Source organism: Pseudorca crassidens, chromosome 19, assembly GCF_039906515.1.
Source record: "Pseudorca crassidens isolate mPseCra1 chromosome 19, mPseCra1.hap1, whole genome shotgun sequence".
Classification (NCBI taxonomy): domain Eukaryota; kingdom Metazoa; phylum Chordata; class Mammalia; order Artiodactyla; family Delphinidae; genus Pseudorca; species Pseudorca crassidens.
In genome coordinates this window covers 35,372,456-35,396,118 of record NC_090314.1, presented here as the reverse complement: position 1 = coordinate 35,396,118, position 23,663 = coordinate 35,372,456, and the positions used below count along the sequence as shown (strand labels likewise).

Below are 23,663 nucleotides of genomic sequence, written 5' to 3'. Positions count from 1 at the left end.
TTTTCTGAAGAAAACACTAATTTGAAAAACTATATGCAACCCTATGTTCATTGCAGCATTGTTTATAATAGCCAAGATATGGAAGCAACCTAAGTATCTATTGATGGATGAATGGATTAAGAAGATGTGGTATATATATTTACAATGGAGTATTAGCCATAAAAAAAAAAAAAGAAACCTTTCCATTTGCAACAACATGAATGGACCTAGAGGGTATTATGCTAAGTGAAATAAGTCAGAGAACGACAAATACCGTATGATTTTACTTATATGTGGAATCTGAAAAATAAAACAAATGAACAAACATAAAACAGAAAGAGTCATAGATACAGAGAACAAACAGGTGGCTGCCAGAGGAGAAGGAGGAGTAGGGGGATGAGTGAAATAGGTGAGGGAGACCAAGAGGTACACTCTTCAGGTCTGTACCTTCAGAGGTACAAAATAAATGAGTCATCGGGATGAAATGTACAGCATGGGGAATACAGTCAATAATATTGTAATATCTATGTATGGTGACAGATGGTAACTAGACTTATTGTGATGATCATTTGGCAATGTATAGAAATATCAAATCACTGTGTTGTGCACCTGGAAATAACACAGTGTTGTAGGTCAATTTACTCCAGTTTACTTTTTAAATTATTTTTTAATTGAAGTATAGTTGATTTACAATGTTTCAGGTGTACAGCAAAGTAATTCAACTATATATACATACATATATATTCTTTTTCACATTCTTTTCCATTATAGGTTATTATAAGATACTGAATATAGTTCCCTGTGCTATACAGCAGGTCCTTATTGTTTACCTACTTTATATATAGTAGTGTGTGTCTGTTAATCCCAAATTCCCTACACTTCAATTTTAAAAAATGTTAAATGCGAAAGACAAAGACAGAAGACCTTTTCTAGATTAAAGGAGATTAAATACAATACACGATTCTTGACTGGATCCTGAACTGGGGGAAAATGCTATAAAGGACATGATTGGGAAAACTGATGAAATTGTAGATATAGACTATAGATTTAGAATGTGTGCTTAATAAAAACTTACTGAAATAAAAGAGCTGTAATTCCAAGAATCCACATACACCCCCACCACGTCTAAGGAAATGCACTGATACATACCTGGGAAGAGAAACTGATAGGACTAATGTGCTGAAACAGTGTCTTGAGCACTGAAGGTTAGAAGAACAAATTAACAATGCTAGGAATGTTCCAAGAAACCATCACCACTCACCTTACTTCAAGAACAAACATGGATTTGGGTCCTCATGTGATTTTTCAATAAAGACTTCAAGTTTCTAATATTGAACAGAAAATTGTTTAGATGCCAAAGGAAGTAACTGCGAAAGAGTGAGTTATCTATTAAAATTTTAAATTCTTAAATTTTACAGAAAATATCTAAAAACACACATTATACTGCCTTTTGAATTTGAACGACACTAATAGCTTTATTTAACAAACATTGACTACTATGTGCAAAGCACTGTGCTAGGTGCCATGAAAGATACAAAGATGAAAAAGACATAGTCCCTGCCCACAAGGAGCGTATAATCTAGTGGGGGAGACAGACAAATACACAAATAACTAGAATACAAGGCAGTAAACAACAGAGTGGACAAGTGCTGAGTGTGGCCTGAGTGTGATACTAACTAGCCTCAAGGTTCCAATTTGAAACACTGGTGATGCAGTGTTGGCTGCTTTGAAAATCCCATTTCAAGATCGGCGTAATAGAAGTTTAAATGGTCCTACCCAAGCAGCTGGAGGCAAGAGAGTAGGCCAGGTGGAAGGGCTGTTTGAAACACTGTCACACCTACATACATGGTGCTGATACAAGTATGTAGGGACAGCTAAAAAAAGAACATATATATATCATCTGTCCTTTGGTTAATGGCTATAGCTACTGTTTTAAACAATATACTTTTATATAAAAAGGAATTTGTATAATCCCAGAAAAATCAACTTAAGGATTAATATTAATTCAACAAAGAATCTTGCCATAGGCAATTTTCTTATTTACTAATTGATTAAGTCTTTTCTCTAAGTATCTATAAAGCTCTGTAGCAATTAAACGGTTAGACATCTAAGTATTGCTCAGTAAAAACCTCTTTTATGTTCAGCCTTCAGAAGGGAATGGTCACATACCTGATAACCTGATATAATACTATTCTAATAGCAACAAGAAGGCCTTAAAGAGATTTAAGGAAAATAATTTTTAATGCTTCAATGCAAATGGAATACACGCTGATTAAATACAATTCAATGTTCTTTGAAAATATCTCACTGACAGCATTTGATACCAGTTAAGGCCAGCAAAATTGAAGTGAGGAAAATATCACATATATTGTCTTTCATTGGTTTCATGTATCATTTCCTATGACTATGGCAGCTCAATCTTTTCTTTGAAAATTCCATTTATTGGTACTGATGAGCTTTGATTTGCTTTTAACTCGTATGCTAAAAACAGCTGCTGACCACTTCCTCTTGGTAGTGCTGTCTGACATAAATGGCAAAGCAGAAGCACATTTTCTGGCTGCTTTTCCTACTTCCTGAATTGGAGGGTTCACTGCTTAGCCTGTTTCCTTCAGGGTGTCACTGTGATCCTGGGACCTCTGCTGCTTTCTCTCAAGGAAACGAGCACGTGCGTCTGATATGGATTTATCATCATTTCTTCTTTGCATTTTCTTTAGGACTTCTTTTGGTATTCCATCTGAAAACATTACAAATTAATCCAATAAAATTTTAGTTTTGAGTTTCAGTATTAGAAACGTTAAGAGAAAGAGATGCTCTGATTTTTTAATGTTAAGGGGAAAAGAAGGAAATTAAATTTTGCCCTTTCATAAGAAATGATATAATTGATGGATAAAAATAAGAGCATAAAAGGACTTCCCAAGTGGTCCAGTGGCTAAGACTGCACACCCAGTGCAGGGGGCCAGGGTTCAATCCCTGATCAGGGAACTAGATCCCACATGCTGCAACTAAAAAGATCCTGCGTGCCACAACTAAGACCTGGGGCAGCCAAATGAATGAATGAATAAATAAATAAAATAAGAGCATAGAGGTCTGAGGAGTCAGAAAAATTGACCCTAAGTCAAACATGTAGTGTGGTTATACACTACAACAAAACAGAGTAGTTAACATTTCCAATGACCTTGGGCAAAATTCCCCACCATTCTATTTCTCAGTGATGTTAAATAAGGATAATACAATTTGCTCCATCAATCAGCCTCAAAAAGCTTTACTGAAAAGCTCTTTTTATTTGTGAGCTGAGAATTAAGCTTTCTGTCCTAGTTCAGTACCACAACAGTTTATGCCTCACAACTAGGGACCTAACATTTCAAGGAAAAATCTCCTGAAAAAAAAAAAAGGATGTTCTGCAGTAATAATTCACAAAATTTTATAAACAAAATAAAAATAGTAAAGCACTACTGGGAAGCAATATGGCATAATAGTTAAGAGTAGAGGCCACAGAGTCAAATTCCTTGGATTCAAAATCCAGATTCACCAAATATTAGCTTTGGGATTTTCAGCAAATTATTGTATACTGCTAAGTATTTCCTCATCTATAAAGTAGGGATATGCAGTTACTTCACAGAGTTATTGTGAATATTTAATGGGGTAATGCAAGTTGTTAGCATGTGGCAAAAAAGTTCTATAGATATTGTTATTAATAATGTTGCTGGGGCTTCCCTGGTGGCGCAGTGGTTGAGAGTCTGCCTGCCAATGCAGGGGACACGGGTTCGTGCCCCGGTCCAGGAAGATCACACATGCCATGGAGCGGCTAGGCTCGTGAGCCGTGGCCGCTGGCCCTGCGCGTCCGGAGCCTATACTCCGCAACGGGAGAGGCCACAACAAGTGAGAGGCCCGAGAAATGCAAAAAATAATAATAATAATAATTAAAATAATAATAATAATAATGTTGTTGAACAGAGGGGTTAAGGAAAACATGATTAACTGGAAGGAAAGAAGGAAGTCAAAGTAAGTCTGAGACTCATGACAACTCTTTGCTTTTCTGAGGAGACAGAGCCAGAATCTAAGCTCTGTAACAGTTTTTCTGTAATTATATGAGAATTTGGACACTTATGCTCTAGAACAAGCGATTCACTCACCCTTTAGATGCTTTACATTTTCCTTATTGGTCCACCTCCTTCTTGCATCTTCTCTCATTTCACGTCGGGCCACACTGCTCAAATCATGTGCATTAAATTCATGCAACTTGGGTAACAAGTCTCTCACCCATTCATAACGGATTGGACACACAATTCTTGCGTAGACTTTGGTGGTAACTAATACCTCATGGAAAATGATCCATTCAAGTTTGGTTTCCTGTTCATGAAGCTACACAAAAGAATTAATTTAAGGATGATAATTCAATAACCTGCCTTATTGCACATTAGACCAACCAAATACCAACAGCCCAAACTCTTCTGAATTAATTTCTATATTCTTCAATCAAACAGGAGGCATAGGCCAACCAATACCTTTATGTAATATAGATATATGCTAAACTTATCCTCAAAAGAGAAAAGTAGAAGACATCTGTATATTATTTATTCCTATACCTTTACAAAAGGAAGAAATTCCTACACCTTCCTTTACAAAAGGAAGAAATTTCTTCCTTTTATTAAAAACAAGGTACTTACTGCTGAGGAAGGATGAATGTGAACTGGGCTTCCACGCCCATCCATTGTGCAAAACGTTCTCCCAACAGACCTAAGAACCAAAAAACCAAAGGATAAAGACAAGAACAGTAAAAGCAATGAAATAAGTTTAGAGCACTAAATAAGTTTCACTGTAGAGTACTAACGATGAAAAATTATATGTTCTACTACAAAGATTGCTATAAGCAGAGGTTTATATTTATTCAACTGTCACTATAACTTCTCTACCAATTGATCTTTTTTTCTTAATCAATTAATTAATTAATTTTTGGCTGCGTTGGGTTTTCATTGCTCCGCGCAGGTTTTCTCAAGTTGCGGCGAGTGGGGGCTACTCTTTGCTGTGTGCACGTGCTTCTCATCGCGGTGGCTTCTCTTGTTGCAGAGCACAGGCTCTAGGTGTGTGGGCTTTAGTAGTTGTGGCACATGGGCTCAGTAGTTGTGGCTCATGGGCTCTAGAGCGCAGGCTCAGTAGTTGTGGCACACGGGCTTAGTTGCTCTGCGACATGTGGGATCTTCCCAGACCAGGGCTCAAACCAGTGTCTCCTGCATTGGCAGGCAGATTCTTAACCACTGCGCCACCAGGGAAGTCCCCTCTACCAATTCATCTTAAAACTAATGATACAGGGAATTCCCTGGCAGTCCAGTGGTTAGGACTCTGTGCTCTCACTGCCAAGGGCCTGGGTTTGATCCCTGGTTGGGGAACTAAAACTCCACAAGCTGCGCGGTGCAGCCAAAAAAAAAAGAACTAATGATACAACTTAAATAGTCATTTTAATTAAGTATAAACATTTCTGGTCAATAAATAGCAATATTAACAATAATATTGTATTTGTGCTTGAGAATTTCCAAAATGCTTTCATAATAAAACCTCAAATAAGCCTATGAGTTTTGAGAGCCAGGTACTTTATTAAAAGCTCAAAACTAAGATTCAAATAAATTAGATAGCTTTCTCAAGTCAAAGAGCTAATGTATGATGAGGCAAGTCCTAAACATAGGTCTTCTGACTTAAATACAGTATTCTTCACATTATATTATGCTACATCTCCTTTCAAGGGTATAGGTAATTTTCACTATTCTAAAATGTGATAATTAGAGCAGAAGCAAGAAGAACTACAGTCCTGCAGCCTGTGGAACAACAACCACATTCACGGAAAGATGGACAAGATGAAAAGGCAGAGGGCTATGTACCAGATGAAGGAACAAGATAAAACCCCAGAAAAACAACTAAATGAAGTGGAGATAGGCAACCTTCCAGAAAAAGAATTCAGAATAATGATAGTGAAGATGATCCAGGACCTCAGAAAAAGAATGGAGGCAAAGATCAAGAAGATGCAAGAAATGTTTAACAAAGACCTAGAAGAATTAAAGAACAAACAAACAGATATGAACAATACAATAACTGAAATGAAAAACACACGAGAAGGAATCAATAGCAGAGTAACTGAGGCAGAAGAACGGATAAGTGAACTGGAAGACAGAATGATGGAATTCACTGCCATGGAACAGAAAAAGAAACAAGAATGAAAAGAAATGAAGACAGCCTAAGAGACCTCTGGGACAACATTAAACACAAAAACATTCGCATTATAGGGGTCCCAGAAGGAGAGAGAGAGAGAAAGGACCCGAGAAAATATTTGAAGAGATAATAGTCGAAAACTTCCCTAACGTGGGAAAGGAAATAGCCACCCAAGTCCAGGAAGCTCAGAGTCCCATACAGGACAAACCCAAGGACAGACACACCAAGACACATAGCAATCAAACTGGTAAAAATTAAAGACAAAGAAAAATTATTGAAAGCAGCAAGGGAAAAACGAAAAATAACATACAAGGGAACTCGCATAAGGTTAACAGCTGATTTCTCAGCAGAAACTCTACAAGCCAAAAGGGAGTGGCATGACTGTGATGAAAGAGAAGAGCCTACAACCAAGATTACTCTATCTGGCAAGGATCTCATTCAGATTCGACAGAGAAATGAAAAGCTTTACAGACAAGCAAAAGCTAAGAGAATTCAGCACCACCAAACCAGCTATGCAACAAACGCTAAAGGAAACTTCTCCAAGTGAGAAACACAAGAGAAGAAAAGGACCTACACAAACAAACCCATAACAATTAAGAAAATGGTAACAGGAACATACATATCGATAATTACCTTAAACATGAATGGATTAAATGCTCCAACCAAAAGACACAGGCTCGCTGAATGGATACCAAAACAAGACCCATATATATGCTGTCTACAAGAGACCCACTTCAGACCTAGGGACACATACAGACTGAAAGTGAGGGGATGGAAAAAGATATTCCATGCAAATGGAAATCAAAAGAAAGCTGGAATAGCAATACTCATACCAGATAAAACAGACTTTAAAATAAAGAATGTTACAAGAGACAAGGAAAGACACTACATAATGATCAAGGGATCAATCCAAGAAGATATAACAATTATAAATATATATGCACCCAACATAGGAGCACCTCAATACATAAGGCAACTGCTAACAGCCATAAAAGAGGAAATCGACAGTAACACAATAATAGTGGGGCACTTTGACACCTCACTTACACCAATGGACAGATCATCTGAACAGAAAATTAATAAGGAAACACAAGCTTTAAATGACACAACAGACCAGATAGATTTAATTGATATTTATAGGACATTCCATCCAAAAACAGCAGATTACACTTTCTTCTCAAGTGTGCACGTAACATTCTCCAGGATAGATCACATTTTGGGTCACAAATCAAGCCTCAGTAAATTTAAGAAAACTGAAATCATATCAAACATCTTTTCTGACCACAACGCTATGAGATTAGAAATCAATTACAGGGGAAAAAAACGTAAAAAACACAAACACATGGAGGCTAAATAACATGCTGCTAAATAACCAAGAGATCACTGAAGAAATCAGAGAGGAAATCAAAAAATACCTAGAGACAAATGACAGTGAAAACACGATGATCCAAAACCTATGGGATGCGGCAAAAGCAGTTCTAAGAGGGAAGTTTATACCAATACAAGCCTATCTCAAGAAACAGGAAAAATCTCAAACAATCTAACCATACTAAAGGAATTAGAGAAAGAAGAACAAACAAAACCCAAAGTTAGCAGAAGGAAAGAAATCAATGAAACAGAAACAAAGAAAACAATAGCAAAGATCAATAAAACTAAAAGCTGGTTCTTTGAGAAGATAAACAAAATTGATAAACCATTACCCAGATTCATCACGAAAAAGAGGGAGAGGGCTCAAATCAATAAAATTAGAAATGGAAAAGGAGAACAGACACCACAGAAATACAAAGCATCCTAAGAGACTACTACAAGCAACTCTATGCCAATAAAATGGACAACCTGGAAGAAATGGACAAATTCTTAGAAAGGTATAACCTTCCAAGACTGAACCTGGAAGAAACAGAAAATATGAACAAGTAATGAAATTGAAACTGTGATTAAAAATCTTCCAACAAACAAAAGTCCAGGACCAGATGCCTTCACAGATGAATTCTATCAAACATTTAGAGTAGAGCTAACACCCAACCTCTTCAAACTCTTCCAAAAAACTGCAGAGGAAGGAACACTCCCAAACTCATTCTATGAGGCCACCATCACCCTGATACCAAAACCAGACAAAGATGTCACAAAGAATGAAAACTACAGGCCAATGTCACTGATGAACACAGATGCAACAATCCTCAACAAAATACCAGCAAACAGAATCCAACAACACATTAAAAGGATCATACACCATGATCAAGTGGGATTTATCCCAGGGATGCAAGGATTCTTCGATATAGGCAAAACAATCAGTGTGATACATCATACTAACAAACTGAAAAGTAAAAACCATATGATCACCCCAAAAGATGCAGAAAAAGCTTTTGACAAAATTCAACACCCATTTATGATAAAAACTCTCCAGAAAGTGGGCACAGAGGGAGCCTACCTCAACATAATAAAGGCCATATACAACAAACCCACAGCAAACATCATTCTCAGTGGTGAAAAACTGAAGCATTTCCTCTAAGATCAGGAACAAGACAAGGATGTCCACTCTCACCACTATTATTCAACATAGTTTTGGAAGTCCTAGCCATGGCAATCAGAGAAGAAAAAGAAATAAAAGGAATACAAATTGGAAAAGAAGAAGTAAAACTGTCACTGTTTGCAGATGACATGATACTATACACAGAGAATCCTAAGAAAACTACTAGAAAACTACTAGAGCTAATCAATGAATTTGGTAAAGTTGCAGGATACAAAATTAATGCACAGAAATCTCTTGCATTCCTATACACTAATGGTGAAAAATCTGAAAGAGAAATTAAGGAAACACTACCATTTACCACTGCAACACAAAGAATAAAATACTTAGGAATAAACCTACCTAGGGAGACAAAAGACCTGTATGCAGAAAACTATAAGACACTGATGAAAGAAATTAAATATGATACAAACAAATGGAGAGATATCCCATGTTCTTGGATTGGAAGAATCAATATTGTGAAAATGACTATACTACCCAGAGCAATCTACAGATTCAATGCAATCCCTATCAAATTACCAATGGCATTGTTTTCAGAACTAAAACAAAAAACCTTAAAATTTGTATGGAGACACAAAAGACCCCGAATAGCCAAAGCAGTCTTGAGGGAAAAAAACAGAGCTAGAGGAATCAGACTCCCTGACTTCAGACTATACTACCAAGCTACAGTAATCAAGACAATATGGTACTGGCATGAAAACAGAAACATAGATCAATGGAACAAGATAGAAAGCCCAGAGATAAACCCATGCACCTATGGTCAACTAATCTAGGACAAAGGAGGCAAGGATATACAATGGAGAAAAGACAGCCTCTTCAATAAGTGGTGCTGGGAAAACTGGACAGCTACATGTAAAAGAATGAAATTAGAACACTCCCTAACACCATACACAAAAATAAACTCAAAGTGGATTAAAGACCTAAATGTAAGACCGGAGACTATAAAACTCTTAGAGGAAAATATAGGAAGAACACTCTTTGACGTAAATCACAGCAAGATCTTTTTTGATCCACCTCCTAGAGTAATGGAAATAAAAACAAAAATAAACAAACGGGACCTAATGAAACTTAAAAGCTTTGCAAAGCAAAGGAAACTACAAACAGGACGAAAAGACAACCCTCAGAATGGGAGGAAATATTTGCAAACGAATCAATGGACAAAGGATTCATTTCCAAAATATATAAACAGCTCATGCAGCTCAATATTAAAAAAAACAAACAATCCAATCCAAAAATGGGCAGAAGACCTAAATAGACATTTCTCCAAAGAAGACATACAGATGGCCAAGAAGCACATGAAAAGCTGCTCAACATCACTAATTATTAGAAAATGCAAATCAAAACTACAATGAGGTATCACCTCACACCAGTCAGAATGGGCATCATGAGAAAATCTACAAACAACAAAGGCTGGAGAGGGTGTGAAGAAAAGGGAACCCTCTTGCACTGTTGGTGGGAATGTAAATTGATACAGCCACTATGGAGAACAGTATGGAGGTTCCTTAAAAAACTAAAAATAGAATTAGCGTATAACCCAGCAATCCCACTACTGGGCATATACCCAGAGAAAACCATAATTCAAAAAGACACATGCACCTCAATGTTCATTGCAGCACTACTTACAATAGCCAGGTCATGGAAGCAACCTAAATGCCCATCGACAGATGAATGGATAAAGAAGATGTGGTACATATATACAATGGAGTATTACTCAGCCATAAAAAGGAACGAAACTGGGTCATTTGTAGAGACGTGGATGAATCTAGAGACTGTCATACAGAGTGAAGTAAGTCATAAAAAGAAAACCAAATATCATATATTAATGTACATACGTGGAACCTAGAAAAATGGTATAGATGAACTGGTTTACAGGGCAGAAATTGAGACAGAGATGTAGAGAACAAATGTATGGACACCAAGGGGGGATAGCGGCAGTGGAGTGGGCGGTGGTGGTGGTGGGATGAACTGGGAGACTGGGATTGACATGTATACACTAATATGTATAAAATGGGTAACTCATAAGAACCTGCTGTATAAAAAAATAAATAAAATTCAAAAATTCAAAAAAATATATGATAATTAGAACATTTCATCTGCATTTTTTCTAATTCGTGTTAACTTTAAATTCTTATCCTCTTCTATACTTCCCTATATATATGTTATTCCAAAAACTTGTCAAAATTATGCCTTAGAGCTCAATCATCACAACTGATTTCCTACAGAACTTCACATATATTCCTATTATAACCCAGATCAGACTGCATTATAATTATTTGTATATATATCTACACAGTACATATTTGGACAGTACAAAAATCTTTTTTTCTTCAACCATTTGAAAGTTAGTAGCCAAACTTATGACCCATCATCCCCAAATACCTGAGTGTGCATTTCCTATAATCAAGAATATTCTCCTATATAACCATAATACAACCATCAAAACCAGGGAATTAACACTGACACATTACTAGCATCTAATCCTCAGAACCCAATGAAGTTTACCAAATGTCCTAATAATATCCTTTATAGTAAAAGGATCCAGTTCAGAATCATTTACTGACTTTACATTTTATGGCCCCTTAGTCTCCTTCATTCTGGAATACTCCCCAGTCTTCCTTTGACCTTCATGATCTTGACACCTTTAAATTATCAGCTAGTTATTTTGTAGTATGTGCCTCAATTTGATTTTGTCTGTTTTAGGATGATTAGATTCAGGTTACAGATCTTTGGCAGGAATATCACAGAAGTGTTGCTGTGTTTTCATTATATCCTATCAGGAGGAACATGATTTTGATTTGTTGCTTGATCTAGGTAACATCTGCCAGGCTTCTTCAGTGAGAAGTTACTTTTTCCCTTTGTAATTAACAAGAGTTTTGTGGAGAGGTGCTCAACTATGTAAATAATTCTATTTGTCATTAAACTTTTAATTTACTCATTTATTAATTTATATGATTATAGACCCATGATTTCACATTTTATTCAATGGGTTATATAATCCATTACTATCATTATTTATTTCAATGCTCAAAATATCTCATCTTTGATCAGCTGGGACCTATTCAAGCTGGCTCCTTTGTACTTCTGACATGGCCTCAACCTTCACTGATCACTACTTTGCTTGCTGGCAAAATAAGATATTTCGGGCTCATCATGTACTTTCCCAGCCCTATTTCTCCAAAGAGCCCTGGGTCTTTTATGTGGCAGATGGTTGTTCCAAGTCAAGATCTGGGCACAAAGTATATTCATTGCTATTATAGTGTCATTGCTTCCAGTCCATCTCATAGTTAGGTTACATATTTACATACATACAAATACATATTACACACACACACACACAGTACCATCTATTTTTATTACCATATCTATCTATCCATCCATCTAACTATAGTAAAAACTGTATACCAGACTTTCCTGGTGGTGCAGTGGTTAAGAAGCTGCCTGCCAGTGCAGGGGACATGGGTTCAAGCCCTGGTCCGGGAAGATCTCACATGCTGCGGAGCAACTAAGCCCGTGCGCCACAACTACCGAACCTGTGCTGTAGAGCCCATGAGCCACAACTACTGAGCCTGTGTGCCACAACTACTGAAGCCCACGCGCCCACAGCCTGCACTCCACAACAAGAGAAGCCACCGCATGAGAAGCCTGCACACCATGACGAAGAGTAGCTCCCACTTGCCACAACTAGAAAAAGTCCATGTGCAGCAACGAAGACCCAATGCAGCCATAAATAAATTAATTAATTAACTAATTAAAAAACCCATAATACCTGAAATTCCAATCAACTCCACAGGGCTCATTCTTGTTTTCTCCCTTTCAGCATTTCTAACTCCCTTCACCATTTGCCTTAATATATTCAATTATGTGATCAATTCCCCTGTATATAACGAATCTCCCATCACCACCACTCTTACCCCTTTCCCTACAAAGATGGCCTCCCTCCCTACACTCAGACTCTGACACTCAATACCAAATAACTCCCATGTAAGTACCTTCCCCAATCCTGCTCAAGACCTGACATTCCACACCAAACTACCCTTCCTCAGGGATGCCATCCTCAACCTATTTGGCTTTCACACTCCACAAAGAGCCACCCCTCTGCAAGAAAACCAGTGTCACTTAACTTAGGCACTAATACCCCACGCTGGACAGCTGTCCTACAGACTCCCCTCCTGCCCCACAAGAGCTTCAATATCTTGCTCTCAGCCACTGCAGCTCCCCTTGCACAAGTGACAATTATGAAAAGGGTCACTGTAATTGATGTCATCATAATTTGATTTAAACAGAGTTTAAATCAAACTGTCTTTAATATTAAATATTTAATATTATCATCAAATACGGTTGTATTTCTCTATCCATCTCTCAAGCTCTTACTGCTTACCTGCGAGCTACATTTTTGAAATAACCTGCGCAAAGACATCTTCGCAGTACTTCATGTTTAGGGCCTTCAAAGGTCTCTCTTGGGAAGTCACTTTGCTATAGAAAGAATACATGTACAGTGGTAAATCTCACAGAACAATTTGAAATAATCTTTTAGTTTGAAAAATCCACATTTCTAAAGACTTCTGTTTCTGGCCAATATGGAGTAAGAGGGACCAGATTTACCCTTCTGCTTGAACCAACCAAAAAATGGACAAAGCATATGAAATAATCATCTCCAAAACACTATATATCAAGCAATAAAGGACAGTGACCTCTGAGAAATAAATGAAGTAGGGAAAATAAATGAAGTAAGTCCAACAACTGCCCCAGCTTACAGTCAACCTTGAGAAAGATTCTGGACGAAGGTGCAGGAAAGGAAAAACCCAAGTGGAACGTGGAGAACTCCCAGAGTTAAAGAGACTGAGCTGAGAATCCAGGAAGACCAGGATGGCTAGAGTTCCCAGGCCAGAGTTCAGGAGAGAAGAGATCTGCATAGAGAACTCCAGAGATATGCAGAAGGGCCTCAAGAGTTCAACTGAATAATGGTAAGCATATGAATGTGAGGAAATTACCCAAGGCCAGGAAAAGAGCCTCCCAAAAGGATAAGGGATAATAGAGCTGTGTGCTCGCACAGGGTCAGGAACGGTGCCTGTTCCTACAAACCATTCTTCAACACCTTACAATATATATGGTTTGGGGTAGAGTACTCAGAAGGCCTTGCCAAAATGCTACTCAAGGAAAAAAACATTATAGCAGTCACCTGTTTAAGCTTCCTGATCAGTTCTCTAAGTTGAGCTTCAACACGAAATGCAGAAAATAAGCACCTCCAATGAATCCAATGTTTCTGGCACCACGAAGCTGGAGCTCCACTGCAAAACAAAAATATTGGTGTCTCAAAAATATCTTCTATGAGTGAAAGACAGTCTAACGTTCTCATTTCTATTACACAACTAGAAACCCATAGCAACTGTCAGCTCTTTTATGAGACCTGTCCAATTAATAAAAAAGCACTTTAAGGAATTTGAAAAAACAAATTAATGCAGGTGCCTGTAAGTGAATTAAAACATGATTCGTAAAATGGGTTTCTTTTTATTCATATATGCTTTAACAAGTTAATGCAGGTGCCTCTAAGTGAATTAAAACATGATTTGGAAATGGGTTCCTTTTTATTCATATACGCTTTAACAAATATCCAATCATTTTCTCAACTAAGCTACTTATACAGAGCCAAAATTCTATAAGGTCAGTTTTCAGGAAAGGTTTAAGGGGAGAAGAAAGAAGAGAACTAATGTTATGCAATAAATGACTACTAAGTCATAGTCACCTGACAGAGAAATCCCACTAATGTTCACAAAAATACCTTGAGGTCAGTATCATTCCCACTGAACCTTACTGTCTAAAATAATATACTATATTGAAGATATATTTCAAACTAACACTTTCCAGTACGAAGAACTATCTCACATACCTTGATTTACACTGTTCAAAGATGACAGCTAAAGTCGCAAAGTCATTAAATCCTCCAGCTTTAGCTGCCAATTCTCGATGTCTCTGTTCTGCTTCCTTCTGGTACTCTGGATCAACTAAAACGACAATTGGAAAGGCAGTTTAGTTCTACTTTACATCAAGTGCCTATATTCACTTTGTTTATTCAAGCTCATTAAAATCTGCCTCGCCCTCTGAGGTGCAATAAGGGAGAAGTACATTAACTCTTCTGGGGGGTCTCTACTCCCACAGTTCCTTTTCTTCTTTAATCACACTTTGGAGATTTTACCAGAATAGCAACATTATTCCTCCCAAAAAGTATTTAGAATTTAGTATTGGTTTTACCATAAGAGTAACCCATGCTCACAGTAAAAAATACTTACGTAAAAGTTCAATGTTCCCCACTTTGTTACATTACCCATAAACCAATCCTCAAGGCTAACCACTGTTAATTATTTAGTGTGTGTCCTTCAAGATATTTTCTATATATATACAAGCATTGTGTATAATCGTTTATTTTTACATAAGTGGGATATACCTTCTGAAATTTCCTTTATTAGTAACAGCTTAATGTAAGTACATATAGAATTATTCATTCTCAAACATACCTACATTGTATTTCTCAGGGGTATAAGGAACACAACACAATTTAACCAGACCCTATTTATCCAATTCCTAATTATGGACAATTAGGACCATCATATATGCAGAAATGAACTACGACAAACGTTTCTTTTTTAACTTTATATTGAAGTATATCATGCATACAGAAAACTACACAGGTCAAAAGTGTACAGGTCAATGAGTGGTCACAAATATAACATACCAATGTACCCAACACCCAGATCAACAAGCAGAATATTACCAGCATCCCAGAGCCCTTTTTTTGCTCTCCTTCCAATAACTACCCATTCCCGTCCACAAGGATAACCCATATCCTGACTTCTAACCCCAAAGAAGTGTTTTGCCTGTTCTAAACTTAACCCCCCCCCTTTTTTGTCAAAAGGTCCTAGGGCTTCTTCCCTCATTGTAGGGCATCAAACCCCCACCCTACTCGTTCAGTATGCCCATCGCAGCTAGATTTGGCAGAGGCACCATGCTGCCCAATTCCAGGCAGCAGCACTTAGACAGACTACAACGTGAATGTGCAAAGCATCAGTTCCTGGTATTAGGAAGAAAGCAATCTGATTAAATGAAACACTCATGAAGATATAAAGTCTTCTATCCCAGGCTTTAAGTGGCTTCCACCTATGTGACCTGGGTAACAACTGAAGGAAGCAGCTAGAGACAAAAGGAGAGCAAATATGGCCATACAAATGGCCCTGCCAAGGTGAAGATATAATGACTATCTCTTGAACCAGTCATGGATATTGATTTTTAAGCCAAAACATCTAATTTCATGCACCCAAACACCACTGCCCAGAAGGTACTATGCACTAGACTCAAGCATCAACTCTGTCTTGGCTCCAACACTAAGAGACAAGCCTACCTATCAGCCAGGGGCTGCTGCATCCTTGAACTGTGGTATCCCTGCCATACAAATGTAAAGTCCCAGCCTCCTCCGACCTCTGGGCTATGAAGCCTCAGAGAAGCTTCCTATTATGGTTCAGTTCTTCTCTTCTCTGCCTCCAGCTGACCCTAGAAATGTTCAATTTAGCTGTAATACCTACTACAACAATTTACACAAATGGCTTACCATCTCTTAATAAAATGTCATAATAACTACAATAAATTTTAGTGGATTACAGTTCTAAACTCAGTTTATATTTTGTAAAGATTAACTGCATGGTTAGTGTTGGATCTCTGTTGTTTAAAGAGTGGCTACCTGCTCACACTTTAAAAAATGTAGAGAGCACACTGCTTTTCTGGCTGTCCTTCCCACATTGCTACTACCTTCTCTCTGTCTCTCTCTCTCCCCCTGTTACTCTCAAAGTCAAGAGAAAATACAGAACATATTTTTGTTCCTTTTCCCTATCTCTTCTCTTAAAAATAACCTAATTAATTAAAATTAAAACTGGCAGAAGTCCCATAGTAAATTCAGGATTTCTATAGGAAAGTAAAAAACCATATCACACACAGTTCCTACAATCTCAGCAAGTTTATACTCTGACTAAACAGTAGTTTGACTATCCATCTTTAATTACTTTCCCAGCAGACTTGTCATTTTCTTTAGTTTATTATCTTTCCCCAGATTGAAATTCTATTATCAGTTTTAACTCATGCAAATAATGCTACTGAGGCAAAAACTAAATAAGAAGCTGAAGCAGCAACACAAGGCTCTATCAGCTGAACTTCTCTCTTTGGGAATATAAGTTAATACTTTTCTATATAACAACCAATCAGAAAATAAAACTATTACACAGAAAGGGTTTTAATAACAACAATCCTCAGAGCTGAAGCAGGGGAGTAAGGCTGTAAGTGACACATACACATGAAGTATGATTTATTTCTAAAAATGTCACAGTTAAAATAATTAAAAACTTAAAAACCAACACAATGTTATTTTAAATTTGTTCCATTTTAAGGTGATGCTGTTTACCACCTTAAAAACATTTAAGAGCCCTCACTCCACTGTCTGACTTCTAAAGCAATATCTATACTAGCAGACGCTGTGTACACAGTTTACTAGAGCAAAATCATCATTTTGATGTTTAAAATCTTTATTCAATGTTAGATCTGAAAATACTAGCCAGTTTTACCAATAAGTATATAATAAACTAAATTAGGTGATCTACAATGACTAAGACGCAAGCCAGAAAGAAATGCTTAACCTATAAAGACTATAAATGCACTTAAAAGCAGTTGGACAATGAATACATATTTTAGGGTGTAGCAAGATCTCAGCAAGTCACATGCTCAAAAAGTGAAGCTGCATTTTGTAACAGCTGAAGCCTGCTTCATCAATCCAGGTTTAAAAATTAAGCCTAGGGGCTTCCCTGGTGGCGCAGTGGTTAAGAATCTGCCTGCCAATGCAGGGGACACGGGTTCAAGCCCTGGTCTGGGAAGATCCCACATGCCGCGGAGCAACTAAGCCCGTGCGCCACAACTACTGAGCCTGTGCTCTAGAGCCCGCGTGCCACAACTACTGACGTCCGCACGCCTAGAGCCTGTGCTCTGCAACAAGAGAAGCCACCGCAATGAGAAGCCTGCACACCGCAACAAAGAGTAGCCCCCACTCGCCGCAACTAAAGAAAGCTGTGCACAGGAACAAAGAACCAAAGCAGCCAAAAATAAATTAAAAAAAAAAATTAAGCCTAGGTCATATATGTACATATAGCAAGAGTGTCTCTTTAAGTATGAATAAGAAACAGGTAGCAATTGTTGCCTCAAGGAATCAGACCTGGATGATACCAAGGAATGCTCTTGCCAAGGTGCCTAACTTTATTTGGATCAGACTATGGAGCAATTTATGCCCCAGGGCACTGTCAAAAACAGATCAATCAGCTACCAATCCATGGAGAATGACAGCTTGGCGTAATATCAATAGAGGCAGACCAGCAAAAATTGAAGTAGAGCAGCCAAACTATTTTTATTGAAGCATGGTTGACTTACAATATTATAATAGTTGCAGGTGTACAACAGAGTGATTCAGTATTTTTATAGATTATACTCCATCTAAAGTTATTACAGGGACTTCCCTGGTGGCTCAGTGGTTGGGAATCCACCTGACAGTGCAGGGGACGCAGGTTCGAGCCCTGGTCCTGGAGGATCCCACATGCCACGGAGCAACTGGGCCCGTGTGCCACAGCTGCTGAGCCTGCGCTCTGGAGCCTGCAAGCCACAACTACTGAAGCATGTGTGCCTGGAGGCCGTGCTCTGCAACAGGAGAGGCCGCTGCGGTGAGAGGCCCGTGCACCGAACGAAGAGTAGCCCCCACCTGCTGCAGCTGGGGAGGGCCTGCGTGCGGCAGCGAAGACCCAACACAGCCAAAAATAAATAAATAAATTTATTTAAAAAAATAAGTTATTACAAAATAATGGCTATATTTCCCTGTGCTGAAAAATATATCCTTGTTGCTCATTTATTTTATACATAGTAGTTTGCATCTGTTAATCCCACACCACGATATTATCCATCCCCCCTTCTCTCTTCCCACTGGTAACCACTAGTTTGTTTTCTATATCTGTGAGTCTGTTTCTGTTTTGTTATGTAAATTCATTTATTTTTTAGGTTCTACATATAAGTGATAACAGAGTATTTGTCTTTCTCTGTCTGACTTATTTCATCCACATTGTTGCAAATGGCAGAATTTCATTCTTTTTTACAGCTAAGATATATCCCATTGTGTGTGTGTGTGTGTGTGTGTGTGTATATGTATATATATATATACACCATATCTTCTTTAACCATTCATCTGTTGACGAACACTTAGGTTGCTTCCATATCTTGGCTATTGTAAATAATGCTGCTACAATGCTATAACTGGGATACATGTTACCTTTTCAAATTAGTGTTTTCATTTGCTTCAAATGTATACCCAGAAGTGGAATTGCTGGATGATAAGGTAGTTCTATTTTTAGTTTTTTTGAGGAAACTCCATTCTGTTTTCCACACTGCATGCACCAATTTACATTCCCACCAACAGTATACTAGGGTTCCCTTTCCTCCACATCCTCGCCACATTTATTATGTGTAGACTTTTTGATGATAGTCATTCTGACAGGTGTCAAGGTGATATCTCATTGTGGTTCTGATTTGTATTTCTCTGATAATTAGCAATGTTGAGCATTTTTTCATGTACCTGTTGGGCCATCTGTATATCTTCTTTGGAATAATGTCTATTCAGGTCTTCTGCACCCCCTTTTTTGCTGCAGGGCTTGTGGGATATTGTAGTTCCCCAACCAGGGACTGAACCCAAGCCCTCGACAGCAAAAGCACGGAGTCTTAACCATTGGACAATCAAGGAATTCCCCGCCCATTTTTCAATCAGGCTGTTTGTTTTTTTGATATTTAGTTGCAAGCACTATTTATATATTTTGGATATTAACCCCTTCTCAGTCATATCACTTGCAAATATTTTCTCCCATTCAGTAGGTTGTCTTTTTGTTTTGTCAATCATTTCCTTTGCTGCGTAAAAGCTTTTAAGTTGAATTAGGTTCCACTTGTTTATTTTTGCTTTTGTTTCTTTTGCCTTAGAAGACAGATCCAAAAAAATATTGCTATGATTTATGTCAAAGAATGTTCTGCCTATGTTCTATTCTATGAGTTTTATGGCTTCAGGTCTTTAATCCATTTGGGGTTTATTTTTATACATGGAGTGAGAAAACGTTCTAATTTCATTCTTTTATACATTCTTTTTCATACATTCTACATGTATATAGCTGTCTAGTTTTCCCAACACCATTTATTGAAGAGACTGTCTTTTCTCCATTGTATATATTCTTGACTCCTTTGTCATAGAGTAATGGACCATAAGTGCATGGGTTTATTTTTGGGCTCTCTATTCTGTTCTGTTGATCTATATGTCTGTTTCTGAGCCAGTATCATGCTGCTTTGATTACTGTAGCTTTGTAGTACAGTCTGAAGTCAAGGAGTATGACACCTCCAGCTTTGTTCTTTTTTCTCAAGATTGCTTTGGCAATTCAGGGTCTTTTGTGGTTCCATACGAATTTTAGGATTATTTGTCCTAGTTCTGTGAAAAATGTCACGGGTATTTTGAAAGGGATTGCATTAAATCCACAGATTGCTTTGAGTTGTGTGGACATTTTAACAATATTAAGTCTTCCAACCCAGGAACATGAGATACCATTCCATTTCTTTGTACCATCTTCAATTTCCTTCATCAATGATTTATAATCTTCACAGTATAGGTCTTTCACTTCTTTGGTTAAGTTTATTCCTAGGTATTTTATTCTTTTTGATGTAATTTAAAATAAATTAGTTTCTTGCTTCCTATTTCTGCTAGTTCACTATTAGTGTATAGAAAATCAACAGATTTCTGAATACTAATTTTGTATCCTGCAACTTTACTGAATTCATCTATTAATTCTAATAATTTTTTGATGCAGACTTTAGGGTTTTCTATGTACAGTATCATGTCATCTGCAAACAGTGACAGTTTTACTTCTTCCCTTCCAATTTGGATGCCTTTTATTTCTTTTTCTTGTCTGACTGCTGTGGCTCAGACTTCCAATACTATGTTGAACAGATGTGGCTAGAGTGCACATCCTTGTTTTGTTCCTGCTTTAGAGAAAAGGTTTTAGCTTTTCACCACTGAGTATGATGTTACCTATGAGTTTGTAATAAATGAAACCAGCCAAACATTTAACAGAAATATCAGAGAAAACTGCAAAAATCATAGTTTGTCCTGATGCTCTGGAAGACTGTGCAGATGCCCAAGAAGCAAAAGGAGAGGGAACATCTGAGCTTCTGTCTTTGGCTGAACACAGGACAAACTCATAAACTCCCTGAACTGTGAAAATAGTCTTCAAGCCACACAACATAAATCCAACAGTAAAGGGTGCAAACACCAGTGGCTTAAGGGGGTTAGGAACAACCTCCAACCAATCAGTGGCTGACTGCTGAAATGGAAATGTACAATAAACAAAACGAAAACTTCACTAAGTGGAGTTCGACAGTAGATTTGGACTCACAGGAAAAAGAATCAGCAAAATATAGATCAAGAGAGATCAGGCAATCCAAAGAGTCTCAGAGAAATACGGGACATCATTAAGCACACCAACATATGCATAATGGGAGTGCCAGAAGAAGAGGACAGAGAAAGGGGCAGAAAATTTTTTGAGAAAATAATGGCTGAGAAATTCCAAAATTTGATGGAAAACATTTATCTACACATTCAAGAAGCTTAATGAACTCCAAGTAGGATAAAAGCAAAGTGATCCACAGACATATAACAGCCAAAATACTGAAGGGAGCAAGAGAAAATTTACTTGTTGTGAACAAAAGAACTTCAATAAAATTAAAAGTCGAATTTCAATAGAAATGATGGAGGCCAAAGGACTGTGGGATAATATAATGCTGAAAGAAAACCACCATTAACTAAGAATCCTATATCCAGCAAAACTATCTTTCAAAATGAAGGCAAAATAAAGGCATTCCTGGAAAACAAAACCTGAAAGAATTCATTGCTAGCATACCTGCCTTACAATTAATAATAAAAGAAGTTATTCAGGCTGAAGGAAGTGACACAAGATGGTAATCTGAATGACACTAAAAAAGAGCACTGGGAAAAGTTAAAATGTAGGTAAATTTTTTAAAAGAGTATGATTATATTATTATTGATTATTTCTTCTATTCCCTTATGTATTTAAAAGAAATTGCATGAAACATTATCTATAAAATTGTATTGTTGGGCCTATAACATAGAAATGTAATATATTTGACAATAGCAACACATGTATTACCTACTTTTTAAAAAGAGGGCCTAGGTCAGTATCTAAGGAAAATAAACTTAATCTTAAATCTGACAAGACAATAGATAAGGCCACTGCTTTACAGTTATGTTTTCATTGCATGGAATTTAGAAACACTGATAAATCTATGTGTTACCTGAGGGCTTTCAGGGTAATTCATGCTTCATATCCATTAACATCACTGATATCACGTGCTTCAAAAGGGCAAGACTTACTCAAAAATTTCCCATCAAATCAAAGCACAGAATACAAGACGTATTCCTATTGGCTATTATCTCAAAATTCTAAAGAATTATAATGACCTATGTCCATAGATATCTAAGGCCAAGTATTAGGCTAGCAAAGGAAAGTCTCCCTTTTCCTGGAATTGCTAAAGTGTAGATCCCAAATAAAGGCCTTCAAGATACCAAAAACCACCTCAAGGACTTAATAAAAAAAAAAAAAAAAAAAAAAAACCACATAATCAAAACTTAAGACCTGAACAACCTGAAAGGCTAAAAAACTGAGTCAGCAGTCCACCCACAGATAGAGGGTTCTAAATAAGAGTTTAAAAACTAACACCTGGACTTTTACTTCTAGCTATGGAAAAGACTTAATTTTTCTCTTCTTCTCTTAACTTCTTTCAAAGACATATGAAGGTTTAAGGGAAAAATTACAATACTGTATTGTGGGGTTTATAATGTATGTAAATATAATATATATGACAACAATAGAACAAGGATATGTTAAGAAATGGCAAAAAGCCAGCAAAGTTTTCAATACAATCTCTATCTAAATTCTTAGCAGGCTTATTTTTAAGAAACTAATATGCTGATTTTAAAATTTATATGGAAATATAAAGAATATAGAATAATCAAAACAATACTGAAAATATAAATATTCTGCTTCTTTTTCTAGCTGATTTCAAAATTTATCATAAGCTATGTAATCAATACAAAGTTGGCACTGACATAAGGATAGACAAATAGATCTATGGAATAAAATAAAGTCCAGAAATAGACTATTACACATATACTTTCTGCAGACTTTTTTTTAATAAGGTTTTTTTTTTTTAACTTCTTTTTTTGGCCGTGCCACACTGCGCAGCATGTGGGATCTTAGTTCCCCGGCCAGGGATAGAACCCGTGCCCCCTGCAGTGGAAATATGGAGTCTTAACCACTGGACCACCAGGGAAGTCCCCCTACTTTTCACAGATTTTTAACAAAGGTGCCAAAGCAACTCAATGCAGGAAAGTAAATCTTTTCAACAAATGTCCTGGAAAAAGTGGATATTCACAGGAAAAAAGTAATCTAGACCCCTACCTCACACCATATACAAAGCTTAATTTCAGATGGATTACTGTCCTAAACTTAATGGCTAGAAACTGTAAAGCTTCTAGATCGAAGTATCAATAGAGATACAAGAGAGAAGCATATTTTTACTATCTTGGGGCAGGAAAACATTTCTTACCATGCAGAAAGCAATAACCACACACACACACAAAAATTGATATCGTAAGACTTCTTCAAAATTCAAAACCTCTCTCATCAAAAGACACTGTGAAAAAAGCAAACAGAAAAGCCACAGGCTGGGAAGAAAATATGCACAACTCATACCTAACAAATAACTTGTACCTAGAGTAAAGAACTACCAGATTCAATATATATATATTTTTTTAATTTAAAACATGGGCAAAGGA

The 23,663-nt window shown here is 37.1% G+C and overlaps 1 protein-coding gene across 2 annotated transcripts in view; it reads right to left on the bottom strand.

Annotated features, from left to right (window-relative positions):
• Nucleotides 1-1,427: 1,427 nt before the first annotated feature.
• The window catches only part of DHX40 (DEAH-box helicase 40), a 51,993-nt gene continuing 29,757 nt past the window's right edge, over nucleotides 1,428-23,663 (bottom strand). For both annotated transcript variants that reach the window (XM_067714524.1, XM_067714523.1), the window contains exons 13-18: nucleotides 14,595-14,709; nucleotides 13,887-13,995; nucleotides 13,086-13,180; nucleotides 4,647-4,716; nucleotides 4,113-4,341; nucleotides 1,428-2,713 (exon numbers count right to left, since the gene is read on the bottom strand). In XM_067714524.1, coding sequence (XP_067570625.1) covers nucleotides 2,574-2,713; nucleotides 4,113-4,341; nucleotides 4,647-4,716; nucleotides 13,086-13,180; nucleotides 13,887-13,995; nucleotides 14,595-14,709 — 758 coding nt within the window. In that variant the 3' untranslated portion in view covers nucleotides 1,428-2,573. The remainder of the gene's footprint in view (nucleotides 2,714-4,112; nucleotides 4,342-4,646; nucleotides 4,717-13,085; nucleotides 13,181-13,886; nucleotides 13,996-14,594; nucleotides 14,710-23,663) is intronic.